At 33.1% G+C, this 25661-nt stretch overlaps 1 protein-coding gene across 6 annotated transcripts in view; it reads left to right on the forward strand.

The window, feature by feature from the left end:
* Window positions 1-10132: 10132 nt before the first annotated feature.
* The window catches only part of LOC143236467 (beta-glucuronidase-like), a 45858-nt gene continuing 30329 nt past the window's right edge, over window positions 10133-25661 (forward strand). For 2 of the 6 annotated variants that reach the window (XM_076474747.1, XM_076474751.1), the window contains exons 1-4: window positions 10133-10558; window positions 13068-13250; window positions 15532-15707; window positions 17416-17558. In XM_076474747.1, coding sequence (XP_076330862.1) covers window positions 10373-10558; window positions 13068-13250; window positions 15532-15707; window positions 17416-17558 — 688 coding nt within the window. In that variant the 5' untranslated portion in view covers window positions 10133-10372. Of the gene's footprint in view, window positions 10559-10591; window positions 10851-11725; window positions 11871-13065; window positions 13251-13477; window positions 13607-15531; window positions 15708-17415; window positions 17559-25661 lie in introns of those variants that run through there. The other 4 variants (XM_076474750.1, XM_076474749.1, XM_076474748.1 and 1 more) reach the window with 4 other exon arrangements.

A 25661-nucleotide genomic window follows, 5' to 3' on the forward strand; every position in this document is an offset into this window, starting at 1 on the left:
CTTTCTAAATATGAAAAGTTTCTTTTTCAGCCCAGGTTGTTAAAACACTCGACTCCTAATCTGAGAGTCGCGGGTTCGAATCCTCGTTACACCAAACATGCTCGCCCTTTCAGCCATGGGGACGTTATAATGTGTTGGCCAACCCCACTATTCGGAATGAGTAGCCCAAGAATTGGCAGTGGATGCCGGCCCAGCATAGCCAAGCGTGTTAAGGCGTGTGACTCGTAATCTGAGTGTCGCGCTAAACACGCTCGCCCTTTCAGCCGTGGGGACGTTATAATGTGACGGTCAATCCCACTATTCGTTGGTAAAAGGGTAGCCCAAGAATTAGCGGTGGGTGGTGATGACTAGCTGCCTTCCCTCTAGTCTTACACTTCTAAATTAGGGACAGCTAGCACAGATAGCCCTCAAGTACCTTTGTGCGAAATTCAAAAACAAACAAGCTGCCTCTCCTCTTGTCTTACACTGCAAAATTAGGAAAGCCCTCGTGTAACTTTGCGCGAAATTTAAAACAAACAAACAAACAAATTCTTTTTCAGTAAAACTTTATATCATATTTTATACATCACAAAATAAATCCAAACTACCCCATTTATATTACTAAATTTCTGCATATATATATATATATAGCCTTCTATTTTATTAACCTTTGAATAATGTCTAACTAATAATCCAGCCACACAATTTGGAAATCATCAGAGAAGCCTTATCTCACTTTATTTTATTGAATGACGAAACGCACGAGCAACTCGCGAATGTAGCTTGTCAAAAATTATTATTATTCATTATCTTTCCTAATCCAATTTTATCTAAACTAATAAGTTTCTAATTATTAAGCTGTATATACTATTTTAACAACAAACAAAGAATATATATAAAAAAGGAATACTTACCGTTGTCCTCTTGTTTTTGCAATTCGTTGCTGACGAAATTTCAGCTCACTTTTCAATACCAAAGGCACTAGTAAATTAAATAATTTTTATTTACTTGACTAATGCACCAAAGAGCACATGATAATAAGATGCACAAAGCACACGACATTCTAACTATCATAATTTAACTGAATTTCTAATTATGACATAAGAACCTTGAAATAGTTATAAAATTATCTCGATCTGAGTGAAGATCGTGAGAGAAACTTTCAAACTGAAGATAAAAGTTTGGTTATTTTGTTTTGAATTTCACACAAAGCTAACGCTAGACATCCCTAATTTAGCAGTGTAAAACTAGAGGGAAGGCAGCTAGTCATCATCACTTACCGCCAACTTTTGGGCTACTCTTTTACCAACGAATAATGGGATTAATCGTTACATTATAACACTCTCATGGCTGAAAGGGCAAAAATGTTTGGTGTGACGGGCATTCAAATCCACGACCCTTTGAGTAAGTCGAGTTCTTTAACCACTTGGCCTTGCCGGGCCGGATAAAAGAGACTACTTTTTACTGAAAGTAAGGTAACACGATGCATGATATGATAGATTAAAATTTTAATTTTCTATTGATTATAGATAGTATAGCATAAAGACAAATGTGAGAGATAATTATTGGCAATTTATGAAAGAAATGATGTTGCAGAAAGACGTAGTAAATAGAGAATACCTGAAGAACAAATATTACAATGATTATATTAAATAATGGTATTTTTTATAAAATTAATATAGTATTAAAATTTAATTTATTAACTAGGTTTCAATGCCAAGTTTTTCGTATACGTTACTAGTAAAGTACATCCTTGTGCAAATTAACTGAAACAAATGGTCATTTTACAATATTTTCAGCATGGCGGCCAGTGTAGGCTCGCTGGACGCGCTAATTTCCTTTAATAGTCATTTTTTCACACAGACGGCGACATTAGCTGTGTTTTGCAGTACGGTCGATCTATTTTTTGGGATATATGACGAAATTTTGAGGAATATTACGTCATTCGAAATTGCGTTAGAAGGGCAAAGAGGACCAGTTTAAAAACAACTTCTTACTAACTCAACGAAGAAAACATAGTATCAATGGGGTCTGAAATATATGAACTGGATGCAAGAACAATGGAGGAAGGTGTTATTCAGTGACGAAACTCATTTCTTCGTACAGGGTCAAAGAAGTCTGTATGTTCGCAGATCTCCAGGTGAGAAACTTCGAGAATCTCAATCAGTTTGTAAAACATCCCTTGAAGAATATGTTTTGGGGCTTTTTCAGCTACTATGGCATCGGAGGCTTACATATTGTAGAAGGTATGATGCGAGGACCACAGTACATCGAAGTTTTGCAGAGAAGAGTCGTTCCAGAATTGAAAAAGAGATTTCCAGATGGTTCTAGCATTTTTCAGCAAGATGTGGCTCTGTGCCACACATCGAAACTTGTGAAGAATTTTATGACTACAACGCGATTAAAGGTGCTGGACTGGCCTGGAAACTCTCCGGACTTAAATCTTATTGAAAATCTTTGGGCAATTTGTAAAGAAAGACTTCGAGGAAAAGACTGTACTACGATAGGTAAGCTTGATTGAAGCCATAATTGAGGTGTGGTACCGCGATCCAAAAATTAGAAAAGATTGCAGTCAACTCGTGGACTCGATGCCAAAGCAGATTAATGATCTTCTGAAAAATAAAGGCAGTCATATCATGTATTAATTTGTGAGTAATTATGGATTCTCAGAAAAAAAACGCAAAAAAATTGAAAAAATCGTAATTTTCAGTCTTGTTTCAATTAATTTGCACAAGGGTGTAGTTTCTAATTAAAATATAATAAACATTGTTTACAGAATGTTTTGAAAATATGAAATGTTTGTTATGTACCCTTCAATTTTCACAAAATTGGGATATTTCTTGCTCTATTTCTCAAACAAGCGAATTTTGGTATTAACAATTGACAGGTTTGTAAAGAGCCATCAATCGGATTAAACTGATATATAAGTTTAGTGATTATGAACAACGATAGTAGTTCATAACAGGTATCGCAAGAACTTGCACAAAACCCTAGTGAAACATTCGGGCAAAAAGCATCTTAAACAGTAAAATTGCAGTTCAAACTACTCTTTAAAACATTTACTATCGGCCGCTAAGGTAGCAATCATATAAAAATGTACAAAAAGCACACATGTTAGACTTAACATGAAAATAAAATCTGCTCAAAATGGTCCATTTTTAATTATTATTATTATTCTCTTGCTAGCCTACAACAAAAAGACTTGGTGTGTTGCACTCAAACCTTTTGTAAAATACTAAATAACGTACTACGAAGGACGTAGGGATACTGAAAAGTCAATTTGTTTGTTCTGTATTTTACATAAGCCTAAAAACATCATATTTTTTTTTGTAAACGATATTATTTACCCTTTAAATTTAGCTTTCTTGTAAATTAGGGTATTCCTTTACTGGTTAAGTACAGGATAATAGATGCACATTAAATGACTAACATGTAGATGCTGAATGCTTTGTACACCAGACAGTTGGTTTCTTTAGGGAGTCAAACCCTATGTTATGAACGAAGAAAAAATTATTACAAATAATATTAAATTTTTATTACAGACATTCGAAGAATAATTACTTTAAAAGGCATGAGCTTTCTTTAAACCGATGTTTTTGACATATATGTTTTATTTGAAAAGGATCTCTTCTACTGGTGAAATTTTATACGCACTTAGAGGGGGTTGTGTTTTATTACAGATATATATTTGCCTATTATTATACATTACATGTAGAGAATTTAGCCACACATAAACTATAAATGCTTATTATATTCTGAAACAAATCCCCATGACATTCTTCATCTGTAACTAAATCTTGTACATCTCAAAAGGATGAGATCAAATAATCAGTAGCTACAGTAAATCTGCATGAAACATATACTAAGGTATAGGCCCAGTATGGCCAGGTGGGTTAAGGCGTTTAACTCGTAATCTGAGAGTCGCAGATTCGAATCCCGATCGCACCAAACATGCTCGCCATTTCAGCTGGGGGAGACGTTATAATGTGACGATCAATCCCACTATTCGTTGGTAAAAGAATAGTACAAGAGTTGGCGGTGGGTGGTAATGACTAGCTGCCTTCCCTCTAGTCTTACATTGCAAAATTAGGGCCGGCTAGTGCAGATAGCTCTCGTGTAGCTTTGCGCGAAATTCAAAAACAAACAATACTAAACTATGTTTATTATCATTAAAATGTATAAAGGTAGTCGCAAATTAAGTAATCCTTTGCTTATAGTTAAGCATAAGAAAGCCAGCAAACAAGAAAAATAAATACTGGGAATTTAAAAATCTGCAAGTTAGGGATTCTGAAAAACTAAGCAAACAAGGTTGGATATACTGCAGACTTTAACTACTCGAACAACAATCCCTATATTTTGACTTCAACAAATATAATTCTAGATAATAATGTACAGCGAAAATATGAGCATATACTTTGAGTAATTATAATTTCTACAGTATATCCAGCCTTGTAATCTAACTTTTTTACCATCCCATTTCTTAAAATTTATCTTGTTTATTTCATCTTTTCATGATAAAAAGTTTTTCAGAATGGGCATATTTGTATACTGAGGCAAGATAAAGTGGGCATCTTCAGTGTCTAAAAGAAGTGACAGACTCTCACAATAAGGTTCAGTTTGACTAAAAGCAACTATCAAACTTTGCTGGGCAGAGTAAAGTATTCAGTGTCTTTTCTTTCCCCTTCTAGTATGCTATAAACTTGTAAACTGTTACTGTGATTAACGCTTACTATCTATTTCGAATATCACAAACCATTTAACTTCAGTGGATTCACATTTGACATTAGTATCTTTACGAACACATTACATAACTTCAGTCCCTATAAGAAAACACTCACAAGTTCATCGACGAAAAAACTCGACGTGTGACCAGTGAAGAAAGAAGAATACAGAGCTAGCTAGCTCCCTTTAAGTGAATTGTATCTATAACAATTCACGATTAATTCTCTCATCGTGAACTCTCGATAATTGCTAGACCAGATAGAAAACTCAGTAGTGTTTGTAGGTTTGTAAAATTTATGTATATAAATCATTATTTGTAACAACTGCTATTATATCCCCTAGTGGCAATGGGGACTTACAACACAAGAAACACGGATAGTCCATTGTGTATCTTTACACTTAACTTCAAACAACAACCTAAACAACATTTGTTATAATAAACTGTATTACTGTTTATATATGCATTTAAGTATAGTTGTATTAAAAATAAATTATTTGTGTCAGTTTTGATGGGAAGTATAATAAATCAAGCCCATATCAACATTTATTCAACTTCTAAATCTAAATTATAATATTTAGTTTTAGGCTATTTGAAACTGTATTACGTACCAAGATCCGTTTCTAAAGAAGTTTTCAGACAGTTAACATCGATATAAAGGACAGCATGCATCGACGTATACCATTTGAACAAGGGAAGGTTATCATAAAACTGTGTTTGTGGCTTCAAAAGTACTTGTGATACAAAGAGAATGTCTTATTTTCTTGATCGAGTGTTTTATGCTATATTGCAATTACTAAGTGGAAACAGATTATCTTATTATGATGTAAGTCAGTAGTAAGTGAAGCTGTGGAGTTGGGAATTATTCAGTAATCTGTTTCATTGAAATATCTTATTTCTCAAGCAAGGAGCCTTATCTGACATTGTGGTGTGTTGAAATGTGATTTTATATGCAGATCTAGAAAGCCAATACTAGTCTACTTGAGGTGCAGTAGGAAATAGCATTAGATGTTGTTATGGATTAAATAGACAATGGCAAAATGTGTATTATCTTACTGGGTTTGATATGTGTTGTTGTTTTTTTGTTGTTGCTGTCTGATGCAATGATTTTCTGGTAGGTTTGATTTGATGTGTTTTATATATATGTGTAGCAGATGTGATTTTTCTGATTTCTATATGACACTACTATTACAAGAGACACAGTAACTCTGGTTGGTTATTGTGCTTTGATGATGGCAAAAGTACTTTTTATATCATCCATTATACTGATCTATATTATATTGCATCGAATGCCTATACCATTATTTTGCAGCTTGCAACATGAAGTGTAACATAGATGATGAATAATACCAGAAATAGTAGATTATTCCATCATTGTTCGAGTTAGTATCATGTTGGTTGAATACGTGGTGCGCAAAACTAATCTTGCAATTAATTTGTAGGGAAAGGTGAGAAATTAGTGATGTCGAGAAAACCCACTTGTAGAGAAAAATATATATGCAAAAATGGCTCGTTTGTGTCGAGAAATTTTTTTTACGTAGAGGAGCGAACAACGTTTCGATCTTCTTCGGTCATCTTCAGGTTCACCAAAATCACCCACATAGTGTACGAACCCTGATCTCGTGGTGTGAACTACTCAATATTTAATTAACCAAATTATAAGTTTTCCATCAAGGAGGGAGAAAAAAGGTCTCCACTAGCATGTAACCATCGCAGGCCCGTTTAAATACGACCTCATTCACATCGGAAAGAAGAAGTAACGAAAGTTGACTCTTTTAAAAGAGGAATGATAGACGATCCAAGTAAAGCCAACCTTAGTTACTGTTAGATATTTTGTAATAAATCGATTAGCGAATATTCAAAAGATATATACGTAAAACATATATGTAAACGTAAAACCGCCATTTTACTCAAGATAAGTATTAAAGTCAGTATTTAACAATAGATGGTGCATTATTAACTATTTCACTGCTACGCGTGTTATATGATGTTAATTGCTCTGCGCATCATATGATGTTTTAATTTCCTTTGTCATCATTTGATGTCCCAGTTGATACATTATTGTGCTCGTTACCCCATTCCCGATACATACAGAGAGAAAATGTGTAAACATCAGATATTAGCAGGCTAAGCATAATATTTGTACAATATAGTCGTGTTATTTACGACCAACGTTGTGTCAGGACATGAGATACGAGAGGAATGTGATATCCGACCGACCCCCCTCTCCCACCTTACTCACTACATCATTAGGCCTTTACCAGTGGTTCTTAACCTGGGTTCAATCGAACCCCAGGGGTTCGGTGAGTCATTCTCAGGGGTTCGACATAGGTCAAGACACACACACTGTGTGTGTGTCCGTTCCGTTCACACCACTCGTATGATTCGGGACGTCATGCTCCACTTGGCCATCATTGGCTGCGGCTGATCACGTCACATCACTTGGCCTTGATATCTGTGCTGCAGGGAACTTCATGCGCTTACCAGTTGACTTGTGAATGTAGTAATTGTGCGTCATTTGTGATTTTTTCCTAATTTTTCAATCCCTTTATACTAACTATGTCAAGCAAAAACAGAAAGTGGTCGAAAGAATAAGTACAATATGGATTCACGTGTATAACGGAACATGATGGGAGTCAGCATCCTCAATGCGTGATTTGCAATGCCAAGCAGTGGTGGCGCCAGGATATTTTCGTTGGGAGGAGGCTGAGGTAAACTGTGGAGGGGCTTCCTAAAATGCCATCAATATGAAGTATTGATAGTAAATTATAATAATGTAAATACCAAGGTACATTTCAGAAAGGTGTGCTATTTTGAACTGCGTTTTCAATGCAATTTTCATTGGAAACTCATACTCTGATTAATAATTCATTATTACAACTTAGAAATAATCTGTTTATGAAAATATGCGTATATGTAAAAGAGGAAGCTCACTTAAATTCCAACCCAAAGTGATACATAATAATAAATAAAATCAAGATTAGCTTAGATTGAACATTTAATATACCATTAAGAGTAAAGCTACAAATCAAAAGAAATATAACATAAAGATATAGTTAACATAGCAGAAACGAATTATCTCATGTGAAGTTAATACACTCTGAGGAAAAGTAAGGTCACTATCAGACTAACTATCTTTCATCATGTTGTATTTATAGTTAATATTACTTCAAAACAATGCGCCTGTTCTGTTATAACTTGAAATCAACGTGGTTGTCTAATCGTCGTCAAAGCTCAAGATAGAATGGCACTACACAGGGAGAGGCAATACAGCGCATGAGTTTCAGTGCATTCAGTACATTGCTATGGGACGCATGACACATACTCCGTCTTAATGAAGACGTTGAGTTCTACAGATCTATGTCTCTTTGATGTTAATTGTTAAGCAACAACGACGATTGTATTTTCCATATTTTATGAATATATGTAGGTAACAATATTGGGAGGCTGAGGGTGGCTTGGCTCATTTTGGTGCCGCCACTGATGCCAAGTTGAGCAATTCTAGTCTAGCATTGGCAAAACTAAGAGAACACTCCCTAAAGCTGCATGGAGATGGGAAATACAAGAACACAACGCTTGCTGAATTCAAGGTAAAGAGAGCCAGGTTCGATGGAAAGGCTATTTTGCCTGTTCTCGGCTTTGTACCCATCGACAAATCGATCCTCACAGCATTGTACGAAGTTGCGTACTTGATCGCAAAACAGAGCAAACCACACACCGTTGGTGAAGCACTCGTAAAACTAACTGCGTTGAAGATGGCGAATATCATGCTGGGAAAAGCTGCTGAAAATAAGTTATCCCAAATTCTTCGTTCAAATAACATTATCAGCAGCAGAATAGATGACATGAGCGATGACATCTTTGCTCAAGTAGTTGCAGATCTGATTTCAAGCCAAGCAAAATTCAACCTTCAACTCGACGAGACCACCGACGTTTCCAATCTAAGCTAGCTTGTTGTATTCGTGCGCTATGTGAAGAACGACGAGATAAAATATTTTTTATTTTGTAAGCCTCTTACAACAACAACTAAGGCAGCTGACGTGAAGAAACTTGTGGATGACTTCTTCAGATACAACGATCTTTCGTAAGATATGGTTTCTGCAGTTTGTTCCAATCATGCTGGGACGAAACTCTGGTTTTGACGCGCTGGTAAAAGCCGATGCACCACACATCATTGCCTTCAAAACTGGCAGAAGTATTAAAAATTGTAGTGGAATGTGTGAACTTTGTGCGAAATAGTGCCCTGAAGCACCGCATCTTCAAAGAGCTGTGTAATGAAATGGGCTCTGAATTCGAGGTACTTCTGTACCATTCTAACGTTTGGTGTTTATCCCGGGGAAAGGTACTGAATCGTATTTTTGCCATGCGTGTGGAATTAGCCCTGTTTTTACGATAGCACCAACATTGTCATGCAGATTGTTTGGAAAAATCTGAGTTCATTCTCGTTTTGGCGTACATGGCCGATATCTTCAATGCTCTCAATCATCTTAATCAACAGATGCAGGGCGGTGGAGTCAACAGAGAATGATAACTTCGCAAACTTCCCCTGCTGGACGACTGTGTAAGTAAGATCGAAGATGTGTCTGAAATCGGAGACATTTCTGTACACGGAGAACTGAAGCAAGCAATTGCCATGCACTTAGATGAGCTCGCAAAGTCTCTCGACAGATACTTCCCCACCAGAGAGTCATATCCAGCATGGGTGAGACAGCCGTTCACGTTTTGTGTTGCGACAGCATATGTCAATGATGAATACCTCGACGAAATCATTAAACTTCAGCAGAGCCAGGTTCAAACAGCAACTTTTCAGAACAACAACGCTCTCAACGTTTTGGTGTCACCAAATCGTAGCGTACCCTCTTATTGCTAAGAAAGCCCTTGAGATAATCATATCGTTTGTTACAACGTATCTTTACGAGCAATTCTCTTTGAGGGTGATAGACATAAAAACGAAGAAAAGGAACAGACTTTGTTGCGAAAAGGATATGAGAGTGGCACTTACCAAGGTGAAGTCGAGCATTTCTGAACTTGTCTCTGAAAGACAACAGTAAAAGTCACATTGATTTGCAGTAAATATTCATTATGTTTTTGTTCTTGTATGAAATTCATGTTTTGTTGGTTTTGTTTTTTGAACACAGTAATATTGTGTGCAACTGATGCATGGTTCATTTTGTGCACTAATAAAATATCTACTCATGTTTTAAATTTGAAAAAAATAACATTTTATTTTTCCAATTACAAAGGGTTCAGTGAATGTAAATACGAAACTTCTGGGGTTCAGTACCTCCAAAAAGGTAATGAAACACTGACGTACCCAGTGGTTATTATATGACTTTTTGGTGTTTATTCTCTACTTTTAAATGCTATAGTACAAATTCATAAAGTTTTTTTTTAATGAGCAAGGAGTGAAAAGGGCTAATAATATTTTTTCAACCTTTAACCTTTGACCGATGACGTGTCATAACATGGTAGTAAATCAACAACTTATAATTGTTTTGGTAAATTTAGAGAACTCACTTTCATGTTGTGTTATGTATTACTTTTTTTATAACCATATAGTGATACTTAGAAAGACGCATTTTATAAACAGTGTCATAAATCTGGCATTTAGAAAGAACTTTATTTTAACTTCTAAAGCAAGTAGAAACTAGAGGACTAAGTTTTCTCTTCGCGATGAAGATTAACGTAATTGTTTCACTCATCTTTGCTTGGTTTGTATATTCTGATTCATTAAGCCCTTTAGAGTCGGAAATTCGTGAAAGAAAGATCCTTGATGGAATATGGGATTTCAAAATTTGCGATATAAAAAACCAAGATATAGGCTTCCAGGAGAAGTGGTATACGAAAGCACTTAGAAAAGTAAGTTATGAATAGTTTATTAGTCCAATATCTAAACCAGAATCTGATCATAAGGTTATGTTAAAAATTCCTCATCCATCCACAGAATTATATATTATTCACTTAAATTGAATTTAAAGTCATGTCCGGAAGCCTTCTGACCTTTTGAAATGATTGAAATTGAACAGTTTTTGGTTTTTAACGACCCATACTCTATAGTGTAAAAATTACATCAATTGTCAACTGGTTTCTTCGTTGTCAACATTGACAGTGGACGTGAACGCTGAAACACATCATTATTTAATAAGGCGAGAGGAATGTATAATGTTCGTTTTTACTTTCCCACTTCCAACACACGCTGTAGAATACTTACAGCGTTTTATATTGCTTTTCTGTTGATTTTGATGCGCATAACAACAAGAGTATTTCAAATTTCATTATTTGAATAACATTTTATGAAATTAAAACTTGGTTTTATAAAAAAAATATTAAATAAAAGAAAAAGGTTTAAAGACATGTTTTGTGATATAACATGTGTTGCAACATTTAAAATTTAACTTCTGGAAAGAAAGAAAAATGATGATTCCCTGTCCTTCACACACACACACATCCAAATTTTGAAGGCCCACAGTTTTTATGCTTCTGACTTGTAATGTTATATGAGAGATAGAAGAAACACTGGGGCATAATTTTTAAACTAGTCTTTTAAAAATAATGATTCAAATAAACAAAGCTTTTGCCAAATTGCATCCATGAATATAAGTTTGATGGGAATAATCTTGACTGTTATTGTAGAAAAGAATTTTTGATGTTTAAGTTGATCTGTCTCTTAAGCATTTGAGCAATATGCTATTGCTACTGGCAAGGCAACTGAGATTTCATGTTGTATTAAAAGAAGTTTTGGATCACTGTGTTGAGTCTTGGGCTTTTTTCTTACTAAGATTTTAAGTTTTGAATAAAATAAGAGTTAGAGGGGATCTTATTGAGGCATTTAAGATTGTTAATGAAATTAATAGCATTGGTACATTAACTGTTTTTTTATAACTTGATGAGGATGAAGGACTTAAGGAAAAATGTATATTTTGACAGAGTAAAAGTAATTTTCATCTTAAACAGTTTTATTGTCTTAACTGCCAAAATGTTATTTTATATTAATATGTATATATTTTTTTATAACATGATTGACTTTTGGAATGGGTTGTTTACAGATGTGATGGCTACAGTAAGGGAGTTTTAAGAAGGCATGGTAAATACTTGAATGAGAAGGGATAGCTTTGAGTGTTTTATTTTTATTTTGTAACTTAGTGGATTTTTTAATCTGGATGGACCAAAGGTATCATGTTTTTCCTTAAATTTTGTTATTTTAATTCTAACAACAAAATTTAAAAATACAAATGGGCTTAAAACTTTGGTTGTGTTTAAAAACATGTTAGGAATCAGTTATTTTATTTAAGTCAAAGTTTAAACAGTAATTGTAAAAACACTTGTGGTAATATTTTAGGTATGCATGTATTTATTAATTATAAATTACCTATCACCTCTAGTTTGAAAGAAATGATTCAACAACTGTAGGCAAGATGATGGAACAAAGTTTTCATGCACAAAATGTCTGGGTGAAACTCATCAGTGTTTGCTGTAAATGAAAATATTAAACCTGTTAAGAGTGTAAAACAAATTAAAACTTTTGATAGAAATGCAAAAAGAAAAAGTTTAACAGTTCAAAATGTTAAAAGTTTCAAAATGTTGGGTTAGTTGAATCAGTTTTATATACATTGAAGACTTTTTTTTTTACTATTTTATAATCATATAACTTACTGTAATATAGACAACAATCAAATGTTTGATCATTCAAAGCTACCCTTAAGAAAAGTAAAAATCAAAAACCCATCTTTCATTCTTCAGGAAATTGCTAATTCTTCACGTAAACTGCTTTAATACTGAAATGACAGCCATCATCAATTGATGCTTTTACCTACAACATTCCCACTGTTTAAGGGTTAAAGTGCTAGTCTTTAATACTGTTGATGGCAACTCATTCCATAAGCCAGTCATCCTGTAAAAAAGTAAAAAAATGTCTTAATCTTAAATGAAATCTGTCCTGTGTTTTAAAATCTTAAAGTTCTTTATTTTATTTCTGTTTTCTTTGGAATACAACAAAAAGAAATAAGAAAATTTATCACATAGATTGATTCCTCAAATAATCTTGTATTCTTTCTTATGATCAATTCTTTGAGTATATAAGCATTCATTTATTAAAGTTTAATAATATTATTAAAAGTGAATATCTTTTTAGTTAATGTTTGTATAATATTAGCTATGTGTATTAGCTAGAAACTTTAAACAAAAGCTATTAATTGGAAAATATTCAGTTTTTACTTAGAAACTTTCAAATGATGTGTTTCCATTCATAGTGAATAAATGTTGTTGCTATTAAATTTTGAACTGAAGACCATTAAGTGGCTTGTTGTTGAAATGGGTGAAAAGTTTTGAATTGTAATTAATTAACAGTTTTTTTTATTTTTGTTTTTAGACTGGTGATGTTATTCCTATGCCAGTACCATCTAGTTTCAATGATATTACTCAAAATAAAACAGTAAGAGACTATGTAGGATGGGCTTGGTATGAAACACAGTTTTTTATTCCAAATTCTTGGAATACAAAGGAACAAAGAATAGTCCTTTACTTTGGAAGTGCTCACTATCATGCTTCTGTGGTAAGTTCTCTTACATAGTTTTATGTGATAAATAAAAAAATATTACATGTTTTGGTGTATTTTACAATATCAATGCACAGTTTGTTTATAGATATAATTTCTGCTTCACTTGTATAACATTGGAAATTAGATATAAATGCATCTTTGTACTTTTCTCATATTCTAAAGTTTTCCTAAGATGTGGAACTTCAAAGAGCGGAAAACTGGGTGAAGGTTCTGTAGCCTCTGAAGGTGGGGACATTTCTCCTAAAATGTTGAAAATTCAGCTATTTTAAAAAGACTGTGAAACATCTTAAGGATAAAGCTGTCAACATTGACAAGATTTATCCTTAATCATGAAGAAACTTAACAAAATGGTAGTGGAGCTTTAATTTATTTCTCAAAAGTCTGTCCACTATTTTTGCACAATACCTTTCTATCATATTCTGTTGGTTTCTTAATTAAATGATGTTATTGAAATAATATAGTAAGTTCTGTTACTTGATGAGGTAATAATATAGCTGAAGTAAACCATGAATGTCCTATAGTGATACAGGAGTAATGGCAACAGATGTAGACCAGTGGATTTTCCTGTTCTATATTTCATAGTTAAATGTTTTTCATGATAGACTTCTTGTGTAGATGAAGAGAGAGAGTTGGCTGATTTGATCCCTGTATTTGCCAGTGCATTTTCTAGATGTTTTATTCTGCACTGATAGAGCTGGACAATAAATATAATTTATTTATCACTTAATTATCACACTTTTTAATTGATTACATTAATCTAATTGATTATTCTCATATGAGGTGATTGAAAAACACAGTTATTGTCAAGAGATATCTAAAACAAGAAATGATGCAAAAAGTTGGGTTTTAGTCTAGTAAGGAGCAGAGTATAGAGAGCTCACCTTGTAGTTTTGTGCTTAACAACAAATAAATACAATAGCAATATTTCAATTACTAAAATAGTTGGAATAATTGAAAGTAAATAATTGAAACCCTAATTTCTTTTAGGTGTAGTTATTTTTGTGAGTTGTCACACTAATAGGTTACCCTATATGCACAGTTAGGAATCAAAGTGCACTTGCCATAATTTTTTACAGAGTGCATTTAAACTTAGTATTATATATATTTCATGTCAGAATTATTAACTATTTATTTTATCCTACAGTGCTGATTCAGTGATAGTTTCTGGTAGAGGGGAGTAAGTACCTGTTATGATGTAAGGGGATACTAAAAATAACTCTAGGTATTTATTTCATATGTTTTAGAGGTTATACAAATACAATATATAAATTGTATGATGGATAAAAGTATTTTATTCTTTACTTAACTTCACCTTGCACTCTGACTTGTTAAAGAGTCTAAGTCAGACTAATGTTTTTAATTTACATATATATCTTGAGTACAAATACCTTTGTAACACATCTGATTTTCTGTGTACAACAGACTTATGCATTTTATTAAAAGGTTACCACATTTTGTGTAGGTACACATAGTAAATTTTGAATTATAATCAATATTCTATATTCAGTATGTGGTCAGTACAATGGACTGAGCCTGTGTATGTTGGATTAACTATCAACCCAATTCAGTAATGATATATCTCAGATTGTTTTTCAAACAATCAGGAACTAGTGTTATTTCTTTTTTTCCTTACATTCAGTAAAAAATCAAAGAATCAAAGTAATTGTACAATAATTACTCTTCTTCAAATTGTTCCTTTCTCCAACTCTTGCAACCAATTTGTGGCTAACAATAAATTGACTATGGTATCCTCACATGTTTGTTTTTCTGTCATTTTAATATTACTGCTTGACTATACATTTTCAATAAATGGGTGCAGTATTTCAGTCTTTTATAATTATTGCAACAGTATCATTGTTAGTTACCTGTGTGTGAATATGTTTTATAGCTAGAAGCATACTTTATAAGTGATATCAATAACTCTGACAAGAGAACTTGTAACTAATAAGTCTTTTACTGTAACACTTATTACTAATATGGGAATAATTTCATCAATCAAAGATGGTGCTTTTTAAGAATGGAAATCATTAATAACATTAAACAATGAAAGCAAATTATAGAAACAAAGCTTTCAACACTCTTACAAAATAAATACATTTAGTAAAAGTGTAGAATGTATTTTTTGTACCTACAATTTTTTGAATTGTTTAGTTTTTTTAATTACAAGAACTTAGAGTAGCCCATCTTTGGAATTGTAAGCTACAGAAGTTGATAAATGAAAGGATTTGTTTCTTTTTAATTCTGACTTGTGATCCAATTTCTTTTTTTGTAATAGTTTCTGAATGGAATATCAGTGGTAAACCATACTGGAGGACATCTACCATTCCAAGTTGATGTAACAGATTATGTCATGTTTTCTGTGAAAAATCGGTTAACAGTAGCCCTTAGCAACATCCTCACACATCACACCATTCCACAAGGGAAAGTTATTTACAAGAACAATTCAGAAGAGTAAGAATAATCTGTTGAAGCTAAATCATAATTTTTTGTGGAACAATTAAATTCAGAATGCCAAGTTTTAAATTTTAGATTATTTAGAAGTGTGAACTTTGTATATGATGAATTTTCCATTTGTGGTTTGAAACATTAAACTCTGACTTTTAAAGTATCCATAAAACTCACCTTTGGCAGATTGTGTATAATTAATATTAAATCCTTAACTTTTTTTTGTTGCAATATTGTTTCATATGACATGAAAATAAGAATATTAAGAATGAAAAATTACTGATGTATCTAAGTAACTACATTATTGCAACAATATCATTTGAGATACTGATCCAGAGTTTCTAAAACAGTACAAAATTTAGTTTTTATATTATTATGTTTGCATACAAATGGGCCACAATGCATATTCAGCAGAGTAAAAGTATAAGCTGTATTAGGGAAAGATATTTTTGCTAGCACTTGGCAATCCACACAAACTAATAACAATACTCTCTATAATATAGTAGTTGCCCATTACAATATTTTTAAGTTTATACAACAGTGGGTGTAATGTTTATTTTTCAAGATTTGCAGACTTTCAAAGTAGCAAGTGCTGATTTTTGTTTTAATTTTGCCATATTGCTTTGGTCTTTTTGTATGACAAAAAATTTTAAAAATCATGCAGATATTTTTATTTGCACCATTTATCATGCTAAATCTATATTAACATCAAAGGACAACAAGGAGCCTTCTGGTCCATCTTGGCTGTGCTATTTGTTTAAAGTAAACATTTAAATGAATAAATGAAATACAAATAAAAGGCAGCCCTTATCAATCAAATATTTACCAAGATATCCTTTAAACATTCTGAAATTAACCACATTCACTATATCTAAAGGCAACCTATTCCAGAGGTCAATCACTCTGTTATAAAAATAATGCTATCTTAGCTGATGATAACTTCTTCCTTGCTAAAATTTATATATGTGTCCCCTAGTATTACTATTCTCACAATCAAATATGAAAACAGATTGTATCAACACTATTAATTCTCTTAACAGTCTTAAACACCTCAATCATATCTTCTGTAACTCTTCTTTTTTCAAGCAAAAACGAGTTCAGAAGTGAACCTATCTTCATATGATATTTTTTCCATCTCAGTTATCATCCTATTAACTCATCTTTGAACTCTTTCTAACAATTCAGTGTCCTTTATTGAGATAAGGAGTCCAAGACTGAACACATATAGCCTGACGAATGACTGGTAAAATAACATTATAACCTTTTTGTATTTAGTATTTATGTAGATATAACCTAAATTCCTATTTTCTCTGCTACCAGCGATAGTAAATCTCTTGGATTATTTAAGAAACTGATCAACCAGAACATCAAGATCTTTTTTTTTTAATAACTGTTTTGGTTATCCCCATCAAAATTACACCATATTGAAACTGTTATAACCCATTTATTATTATTAAAAACTATTCATCATTCGTATGACCAGTTTATCAAATAATGCAAATCTTTTTATAAGGTGGTAGCATTTTCTTCACAGCCAGGAACGCTTAAAATTTTAATGTCATCAGTAAATTTAAGTAATCTGTCGACCATACAATGCTAGACATGAAAAACTCATAAAAATAGAATATTAATATAGTTAACAATATAGCTTGTAAGTTTTTATAATTTTTAAGAAGCAAGAAATATGTTTCCATTTTCTTTCTTTTTTTTAAAGATATCCAGAAGCATTTTATGTACAAAATGTGAATTTTGATTTTTTCAACTATGCCGGAATTCATCGCAGTGTAATCTTGTACACAACACCAACTGTGTATATTGATGATATTACTGTAGTAACAAAAATAAATGGTACCACAGGTAAGTACATACCACTGTATGTATCTTGTGGTTCTCATATGATACAAATAATAAGTATAATACATAATGAAATAATTATATTATAAAGAACATTGATGATATTGCTAATGATTATTATAACAGTATGCTACCTGTCTGATAAAATGTTATTTTTTCATTTGTTATTTGACAACTAATAGCTTGACAAGTCAAACAGAAAAAAAAAATGTATAGAAACTTCAATAATTTTGTAATGAGAAGTGTGGTAATGTCTTTTTTTGTAAAGGACAACAGTCTGTAAGATGGGCTAATGTTCTAATTTCTATATTTACATATATTTTCATTTTAACCTACAAGTATTTTGAAATCCCATAAAAGCAGTGCTTTTATAACTTCTCAATAGGTTACCCATAAAAGTATTATTTGCATACAGTATTGTCTGCATTAAGTATTCACATTTCATATCAGCTTGTCTTATTTAGTAACAGTGTTATTGATGAGTTCCTTATGCCTTTTAGTCCCAGAAATCACATTACTAACACTGTGTGTGACACATCTATTGTTACAGCTGCATGACACAGAAAATATTGTATCATACAAGCTGGTATAATTAGTTCACAGTGAATTCCAGGAGAGCACACCTGACTTTGAATGTGATGGAAGTGAATTTTTAAATAGGAAAAACATCCCTTTTACTACAGACTTATAAGTAATATGATCCATCCTTAAGTATATATTTTTGCATATATGATACAAGTTCAGTTGGTGTATACTTAGTTTAGTGACTGCAGCCATTCTTTTATCATATTTTGAAAGCCCAAAGCCATTTTACTGTTTCTGTCTTTTTTTCCACATAACTTTTTTTATTTTGAATCTTTACATCCTCCGTTAATTCGAGTAGGCTAATGGCACTGGCAAAGACCGTTGAAAATCCTTTATAAAAGAAACTTGAATATTAGTAAATACAATCTACAGTAGATTTCACTGTTTTATGCACCTTTATGACAAACCTTGAAAGATTAGTTTCTTTTGCAGGATGATGGTTACATCAGCTCACTGATGACTCAGTAATATGTTTGAGGACTTACCATGCTAAAACGTAGGTTTTAATACCCACCATGAACAAAACGCAGATAATTTATTGTACAACTTAGTGATTAACAACAAAACAAACACAAAATAAAAGTTTTAAAATGGATATAAAATAGGAAAATCTGTGATGACGAAAAAACCCGCTTGTAGAGAAAAATATATATTTAAAAACGGGTGATATGGATAGAGAAAATTCCATGTAGAGGTGTGAACAACATTTTGACCTTCTTCAGTCATCGTTGTTCGCTCCTCTATATAGAGTTTTCTCTACCCATACCAGCCATTTTAAATATATATATAAAATAGGAAAAATTACTTTAATATGAGTAAATTGACTTACCTAGGATTCTGTGCACAAGAAAAAAATAAAGATGTAGAATTAGACAAGTTCAGAAATTACTTTTATTATGATATTTCCATTATAGATGAAACAGCTTTCATAGTAATTACTTTTTCCCATAACTTTTTGGCTAAATTTCCACTTTGGTAGACCTTGTTTTTTTATTTTGTTTAAAATTTTTCCATACTGGTGGAAAGTATTTTCTTAATCAGAAACAGCATCCACTTTTTACTATCAAACAAGTAACACAAGAGTCTATTCTATGCTGGGTTTTTTCTCTGTTTGTCTTGGTACACATGGCCCTTGGTGTTTATTTAATAATGCTGACATTTATGAGGCCACAATAAGATAGTAACTGTATTATGTATTTTTTTAACATATAGTTAACATGAAAATTAATGATGCAATATCTTTTTAGCAGTTTTTTATTTTAGAACAGATAAGGAATAAGTACTACATTTAGTGAATGCTGTTTGACTTCTTTTTATGACTAAAACCAATAGGCTAATGTAAAATTAGTATTTTGAGCATATTGTTATTTAAAGAATATGGCACATATATTACAAACTGACAACATATTTTCTATTATGAACCACAATAGTGGTTGATAATAGGAATCACAAGAAATTATTGAATGGTTGGGAAAAAAAATGCCTCAAACAGTAGAGATTCAATTTTGATGTGTACATTACCTCTTCTTGCATAAATAGCTATTCTCATTTAGTGCTATAAGCCCTGAGTTCCCACATACCTTACAGTTATTGATTTAAATGTGTCTCGCATGCAAATCATTATACAACATCCCTCCATCAATAAGAATGCTTCATACTCTCCTAGCACATGTGTTCCTTCCATGCAAGTTTAGAAGTACTTGTGTCAAGATATTTTTTTGTTTATGCTCTTCATATTTAATTAACTTCATGAGTTTTGTTTTAGTTCTTATTGTGAAGAGTATTTAGTTAATGTTTTATTCAACAAGTATTGAGAGTTTAGATAACTTATTTTCCCAGGTTTTTATTTTCTTTTTCATCAAACATTTGTATTTGATTTTCAGTTTTACACAGTGAATTTTAAAGTTGAAGTTACCACTTTGGATATCCTACCTTCTACTAGCACACTCACAGAGGCCAAATATGGAGGTGACTTGTGTTTAGATTTAACAGCTGTCATTTACCATGAGACTAATCATTATATAAGTTAGCCTGCTTTTCCTTATCTTACCCCTATTCCTTTTGAACATGCTAAATCTGTTCAGGTTGATGAGGATTTTAACAGCCTTTTTCTGCCACCTGATTTTGCTGTGTCTTTCTATGTGCCTACTATGGAATCAAGGTTGGGGGTCTTCTGTCTAATTGATTGTGGATTATAAGTCTGCCTAATCTCACACTTTTTGTGTTGCTCAGTGCTGTAAAGTTTTTATCTCTTCTACCATTTTCTTTTTCTTGTGTTCTTTCTGGATTAGTTTGTCCACCTCAGCATGTAGTCCTTCTGGATTGAGATTTTAATGTGGTTCTTCATTACTTCACCTTGCCTGTGTCTGAACCTCTTGTTCTTATGCTCAATTTTCGACTTATTCCTTAAAATGTACTTCCTTTTTCTCTTAGCCTGTGGCTATCACAAGTTACATTTATTTGCCATTGATGTTTCACATACTCTACATATTTCTTCATATATTCTTTATATGAATCAGCCTATCTTTACCAAAAATTAAGTTGCTTGGGAGGATAATTCTTTCTTGTCATTGACTTTCTTTCATTCCATTTCCCATAATTATTTTTGATTGGATCCAAATAGACTACTATGGACTGTCCATGCTCTTTGTTTTTATATTGCCTGCACAACCTCCTTTCATGGTATCTGTTTATGCCTCCTCATTCATTGACAGACAACCTCTGTTTGTGATCTATTTCCATCAACCCTGACCAGTTGGATTTGGCTTTAACTCAGTTAACTTTTCCTTTCGCACTTCATTTCAGGTATCTCTTCATCAGATCAGGCACTTTAACTTTTCCCTGGTGTCTCATCTCTATCATCCTTTGAAGGAAATTCTTCATTTGAGCATCTTGACTACTCCACATACGTTCATACCTCATTGTCTGCATAGTATTGCTGTATCTTCATTTGTGGCTGGATAAGTTATCTTTTATGTTTATATATCTTTTTTTTTTTTTTCAGGGAATTTCTCTTTTTATCATTTTTAACACTGTCTGAATCCCATTATGTGGCAAGTGGTGCCTGACCAAGCATAATTAAAAAAAAAAAAAGAGTCAAATCTGCACTGTAAGACCATGTTGAATTAACAGTTATAATTTCCATGGACACTAATTGCTCACTGCTGAGATAGGTTGTTATACAAGATTGCTTGTGTATTTATCCTTGTAATATATTTGCTTCATTAATATGCCTGTCCTGGACTGTACTCACCCATGGACTTCGTGGGTAAAGCAGAATGGGATAGCTGCTCAACACTGCTGTACTTTTTATATTGTATATATCAGGTGTGGTCTCCTATTGCAATATGTCTGGTGTTGAGTTTCTTTGGGTTCTCCACCACATTTTCTCTCCTTTCCAGTGGAATGTGGGTGTACTTACCTCTTTCCAGATCCAAGCTGCTGGAGTGGTGGATCATGGAGACATCCTCTTGAATGTGACAATGATATACAATACAAACACTGAAAAAAACATTCAGTTGGAAGAAAGGCAGTGATATTCTGCTGGTATTCTTGATAAGATGTCCTCTATTATGTATAATTAGCTTGAACCATAAAAATTGCAGTTTACCCATTCGATTGGGATTCATCATCCTATCTCCCATGTTGATGTTGGTTCTCAGAGTCAAAATTTTGAATTTTGAACTGAACCAATCAGCATAATTCCTCTAAAATGTATCACAGGTGTCTCTATTTCCTCTTTCAGTTATGTTTTTGTTCCTCCATACTTGTTGTGACTCACATTAGAGGTACTTGCAGTTAATATGGTTCTTCCTCTTATGCTATCCATTGATAGTTTTATTATACCAAGAATGTTATTGTGCTAGTGATTTGATGGTTCCTGTAAGTTTTATTTTGAGTGAAATGATTTACATTACATAGATATATTTATGAGATATTGCTACCATATGTCCAGTTCATATAATAAGGGGTAAAAGGTTTTTTCTGGTCTAATGGACATACTCCTGTGTAAATGCAGGTTCCAGCTGGCTTGGATTTTGGACTTGCTGACTTGCCATTTTTTTGCATCCACATAATCCCCTGCTGGTGCAGCAGCAAGGCTAAGGATTTACAATGCTAAAATCAGGGGTTTGATTCTCCTTAGTGGACTCAGCAGATAACCTAATGTGGCTTTGCTATAAGAAAACACACACACACATCCACACTAATGCACACTAAGAGATTGAGATTCCAATATTGTGTGCTGTGAATCTCTGTACAGGTTTTATTTTTTTCCTTTTTGGATATGCTTCACCTATTTTCTGCCCATACCTGTGACACCTCTTTTTACGCTGGTCGAAAAGCATACCTGCTACAGATGTAGTGTAGTCTCCCACATATGATCCTCTACTGCGAGGATATACTCTTTTAGGGTGCCTTTTGGATGCTTTGGTAGGATGCTTCTTTCTTTCCCTCCATCTTTTCAGTATGGGATTTTAGCTATTTATGGAAGAAAATGTAATGTATAGTATCAAAAGTTATAATTTCCCTACACTGAAAATATATTTTAGACAAGTGTGTACCTCCTCTCATGCTTCTCACTCTTCTTCCCAGCTGAAAAACAGTTCTTTCAGTTTCAGCAAAACTCAAAGTTATATAGTTCAGTCAAATCAAAGAGAAGGGAGTCACGTGCATCAGAAAATGTTGTACTGTTATTGATGGAAGATTGGTGCATGATAATTTCTGTGTGAGATGCATTTGAATTAGTCAGTTGTAAGGTGCATGAGAGTTTGAGACTATGGCATGTGAAAAAGTTTTTTGTATATAAAGGTCAGCACAGAATTGGAACAGCTATTATAAGAAACTATAACTCAAAACAGAACTTTAAAATTTTTACTATGAACTGCTAAGGCTGCACACATAAAAAACACACATTAGACTAACAAGCAAAGGAAAATTTGATCAAGATGACTCATTTGTAATTGTTATTATTCTGTTTCCAGCCTACAACAAAACCAGCTTGGTGTATTGCATCCAATCTTTTTTTTTAGAATACTAAATAAGACATGGCAAAGGTTGTAGGGGTATTTAAAAGGGACTAAAATTCTTGCCTATTCACTGAAGTTGTAGGAGATTCTTGTGTGTAAAAGCTATAAACTATAATTCTAGTGTAAGTAATGTTATCATTATCCCTAGAAGTTTGCTCTCTTATAAATATGAAAACACATAGGTCCAAGAAGTTTTGATAATACTGAAATATAGCATTCCTTTAAAAAGCTTAAGTACAGGATGAAATGGGAATTAACAGCCAATAATAGATGAACATTAGATGTCTGTAACACGTAGCTTCTCTAGGCTTTGTACACTATACAATCAATATCTTTTGGCAGCCAGCTCATATATTATACATGAAGGAGTAAAATAAGTGCATATAGTATTAAATTTTATTACACATTTAAAAGGCATAAAGGTTTATTTAAAGTGATGTTTCATTTGAAAAGGGTGCTTTTCTACTGGTGAAATTTTAAACACACTTAGGGTTGTATTTCAGTCTAGGCATATATTTGCTCATTGCTATGTGTTATATATAGAGAATTTAGTTATGCAGAAACTATAAATGTTCACTATATTCTCAAAGAAATGTCCATGACAATCTCCAGTTGTACCTTAACAGTTTACATTTAGAACTAATGTGATCAAGTAGTTAATAGTAAATCATCATGAACTATATCAGCTAGCTACGAGCTCTGTATATTATCATTACAATGCATAAATGTAGCTACCACATCAATATACTTTGCAGATAATTAAGCATAAAAAAGCCAGAAAACAAATAAAGAATTGAGAATTCAGAAACCTGTAAATAGGGATCACAATAAAAGTAGCTGAAATAGGCTGATACTGTAGGTGTTATTTACTCAAACTACAGTTCCCTATTTTGACTGACTGCACCAAATGTAATTTTATATAACAGTCAAAACCTTTGCCCAATTTATGTATGCTTGAAGGTTGAGCTTCCACTGTAACATGGACAACTGGCTCCTATTAGCTCATTCCAAATTGGAGTCTTCTCAACACATTTACTTGCTTTTAACATTGATAAAAGCTACTTGAGTTAGATGGATTCTGAAATTGGAAAAGTTTTCTTCGAGCTGACTCAATATTTTACCTACTTACATGTGGTTCTTAACATGTACTTCAGTTGAAACCTACCTTCACCACTTCATCTCCATTTTGAAGAGCTTTCAGTTCTCCATGCTCTTTTTTTCTACCCTTTGTTTCTGCACGTAAGGCTCTATTGCTTTTGGAGACTTGGGTTTTTGTGGAAGACCTTATCCTCTTTGGTTGAGCACTTAAGAGGATATAGCATGACCATTGAAATCTTGTTTCAAATCCCTTGGACTCCACAATTCCCTTTTTTTTTTCCATTACAGACAATCTTCATTGGTGGTTCAACATGACAAATGAAAGCAGTAGATGCTTTCATTCAGGAATGGACCATTAAGTATTTTAATGTCTACCTTCCATTCAACTCATTCCCAGGGTGACTTTAGTTGTCCATTCCGCTCTGTGCCATGACTTCCTGATTGCTCTTTATTGGACAGTGCAACTTGTTTTCCTTATATCTTTCAGCTCTGTACTAAAACCAATACCTCTTCCTCTCAATTCATCCCTTCTTAATCAACCTTAATTCTTGATACTTCATCCTGCTCTTGAAACACTTTGACTTCATGCCTGGCATTTATCTTTTCCCATGTAAGAAGATCAAGATTGTCAGCATGTGTTGCTTTACTTTTAACACAGACCATACATTGTACGTCTGTGGTTTATCAACATAAGTGGAAGTCTTTTTCCCATGGGTTTTTGAGTTAGGAATTTTCCCCTTTTCTGTCAATTGCTTTTTCATTTATGAATTTCTTCACCTGACTGTTTGATCATGTGGCTATTGTCTCTTCCAAGGCAAGTTATAGAGTAGTCCTATCCAACATCTTCTGTTTTCCCAGGTACTGTCTGGTGTTATTCTCTCCTGCTTGTTCATTTTATTTGATTCTTTCTGGATTCATCAACCTGTTCATTGGACAGTTATTGTAGATTGGAATGTCGGTATTGTTTTTCATTGCCTTTATACTCCTTCCATTTGAAATTATATTCTTAGTTTCCATGTGTGATGTATTTTTAAGACTTTTTTTTTATTCTTTTTCACCTGAGGATATCGTCAGTCTGATATTTTTGCCATTCAAGTGTCATGCACTCTGTTCTATTCTACATATGCTCCATTTTATCCAGATCATTTATTTCTACCCAAAACTTTGGTAGCTCATGAGGGACATTCTTCCTTCTCACCAATCCACCTTCCCTCCATTTTCCAATTTTATATCCAGTCTGATCCATTTAGGCTTCTATGTAACATTCCTCCTCTTCATTGTTACTTTGCTTGCACATCTTTCTTCCATGTTTTCTATTCCTACCTTTTCTTCTCCTGGCACCATTTCTCTGTATGTGAACTTTCTCCTTCTTCCCTTACAGGTTAGGTTCACCAAT

Source organism: Tachypleus tridentatus, chromosome 13 (assembly GCF_004210375.1).
Source record: "Tachypleus tridentatus isolate NWPU-2018 chromosome 13, ASM421037v1, whole genome shotgun sequence".
Classification (NCBI taxonomy): Eukaryota; Metazoa; Arthropoda; class Merostomata; order Xiphosura; family Limulidae; genus Tachypleus; species Tachypleus tridentatus.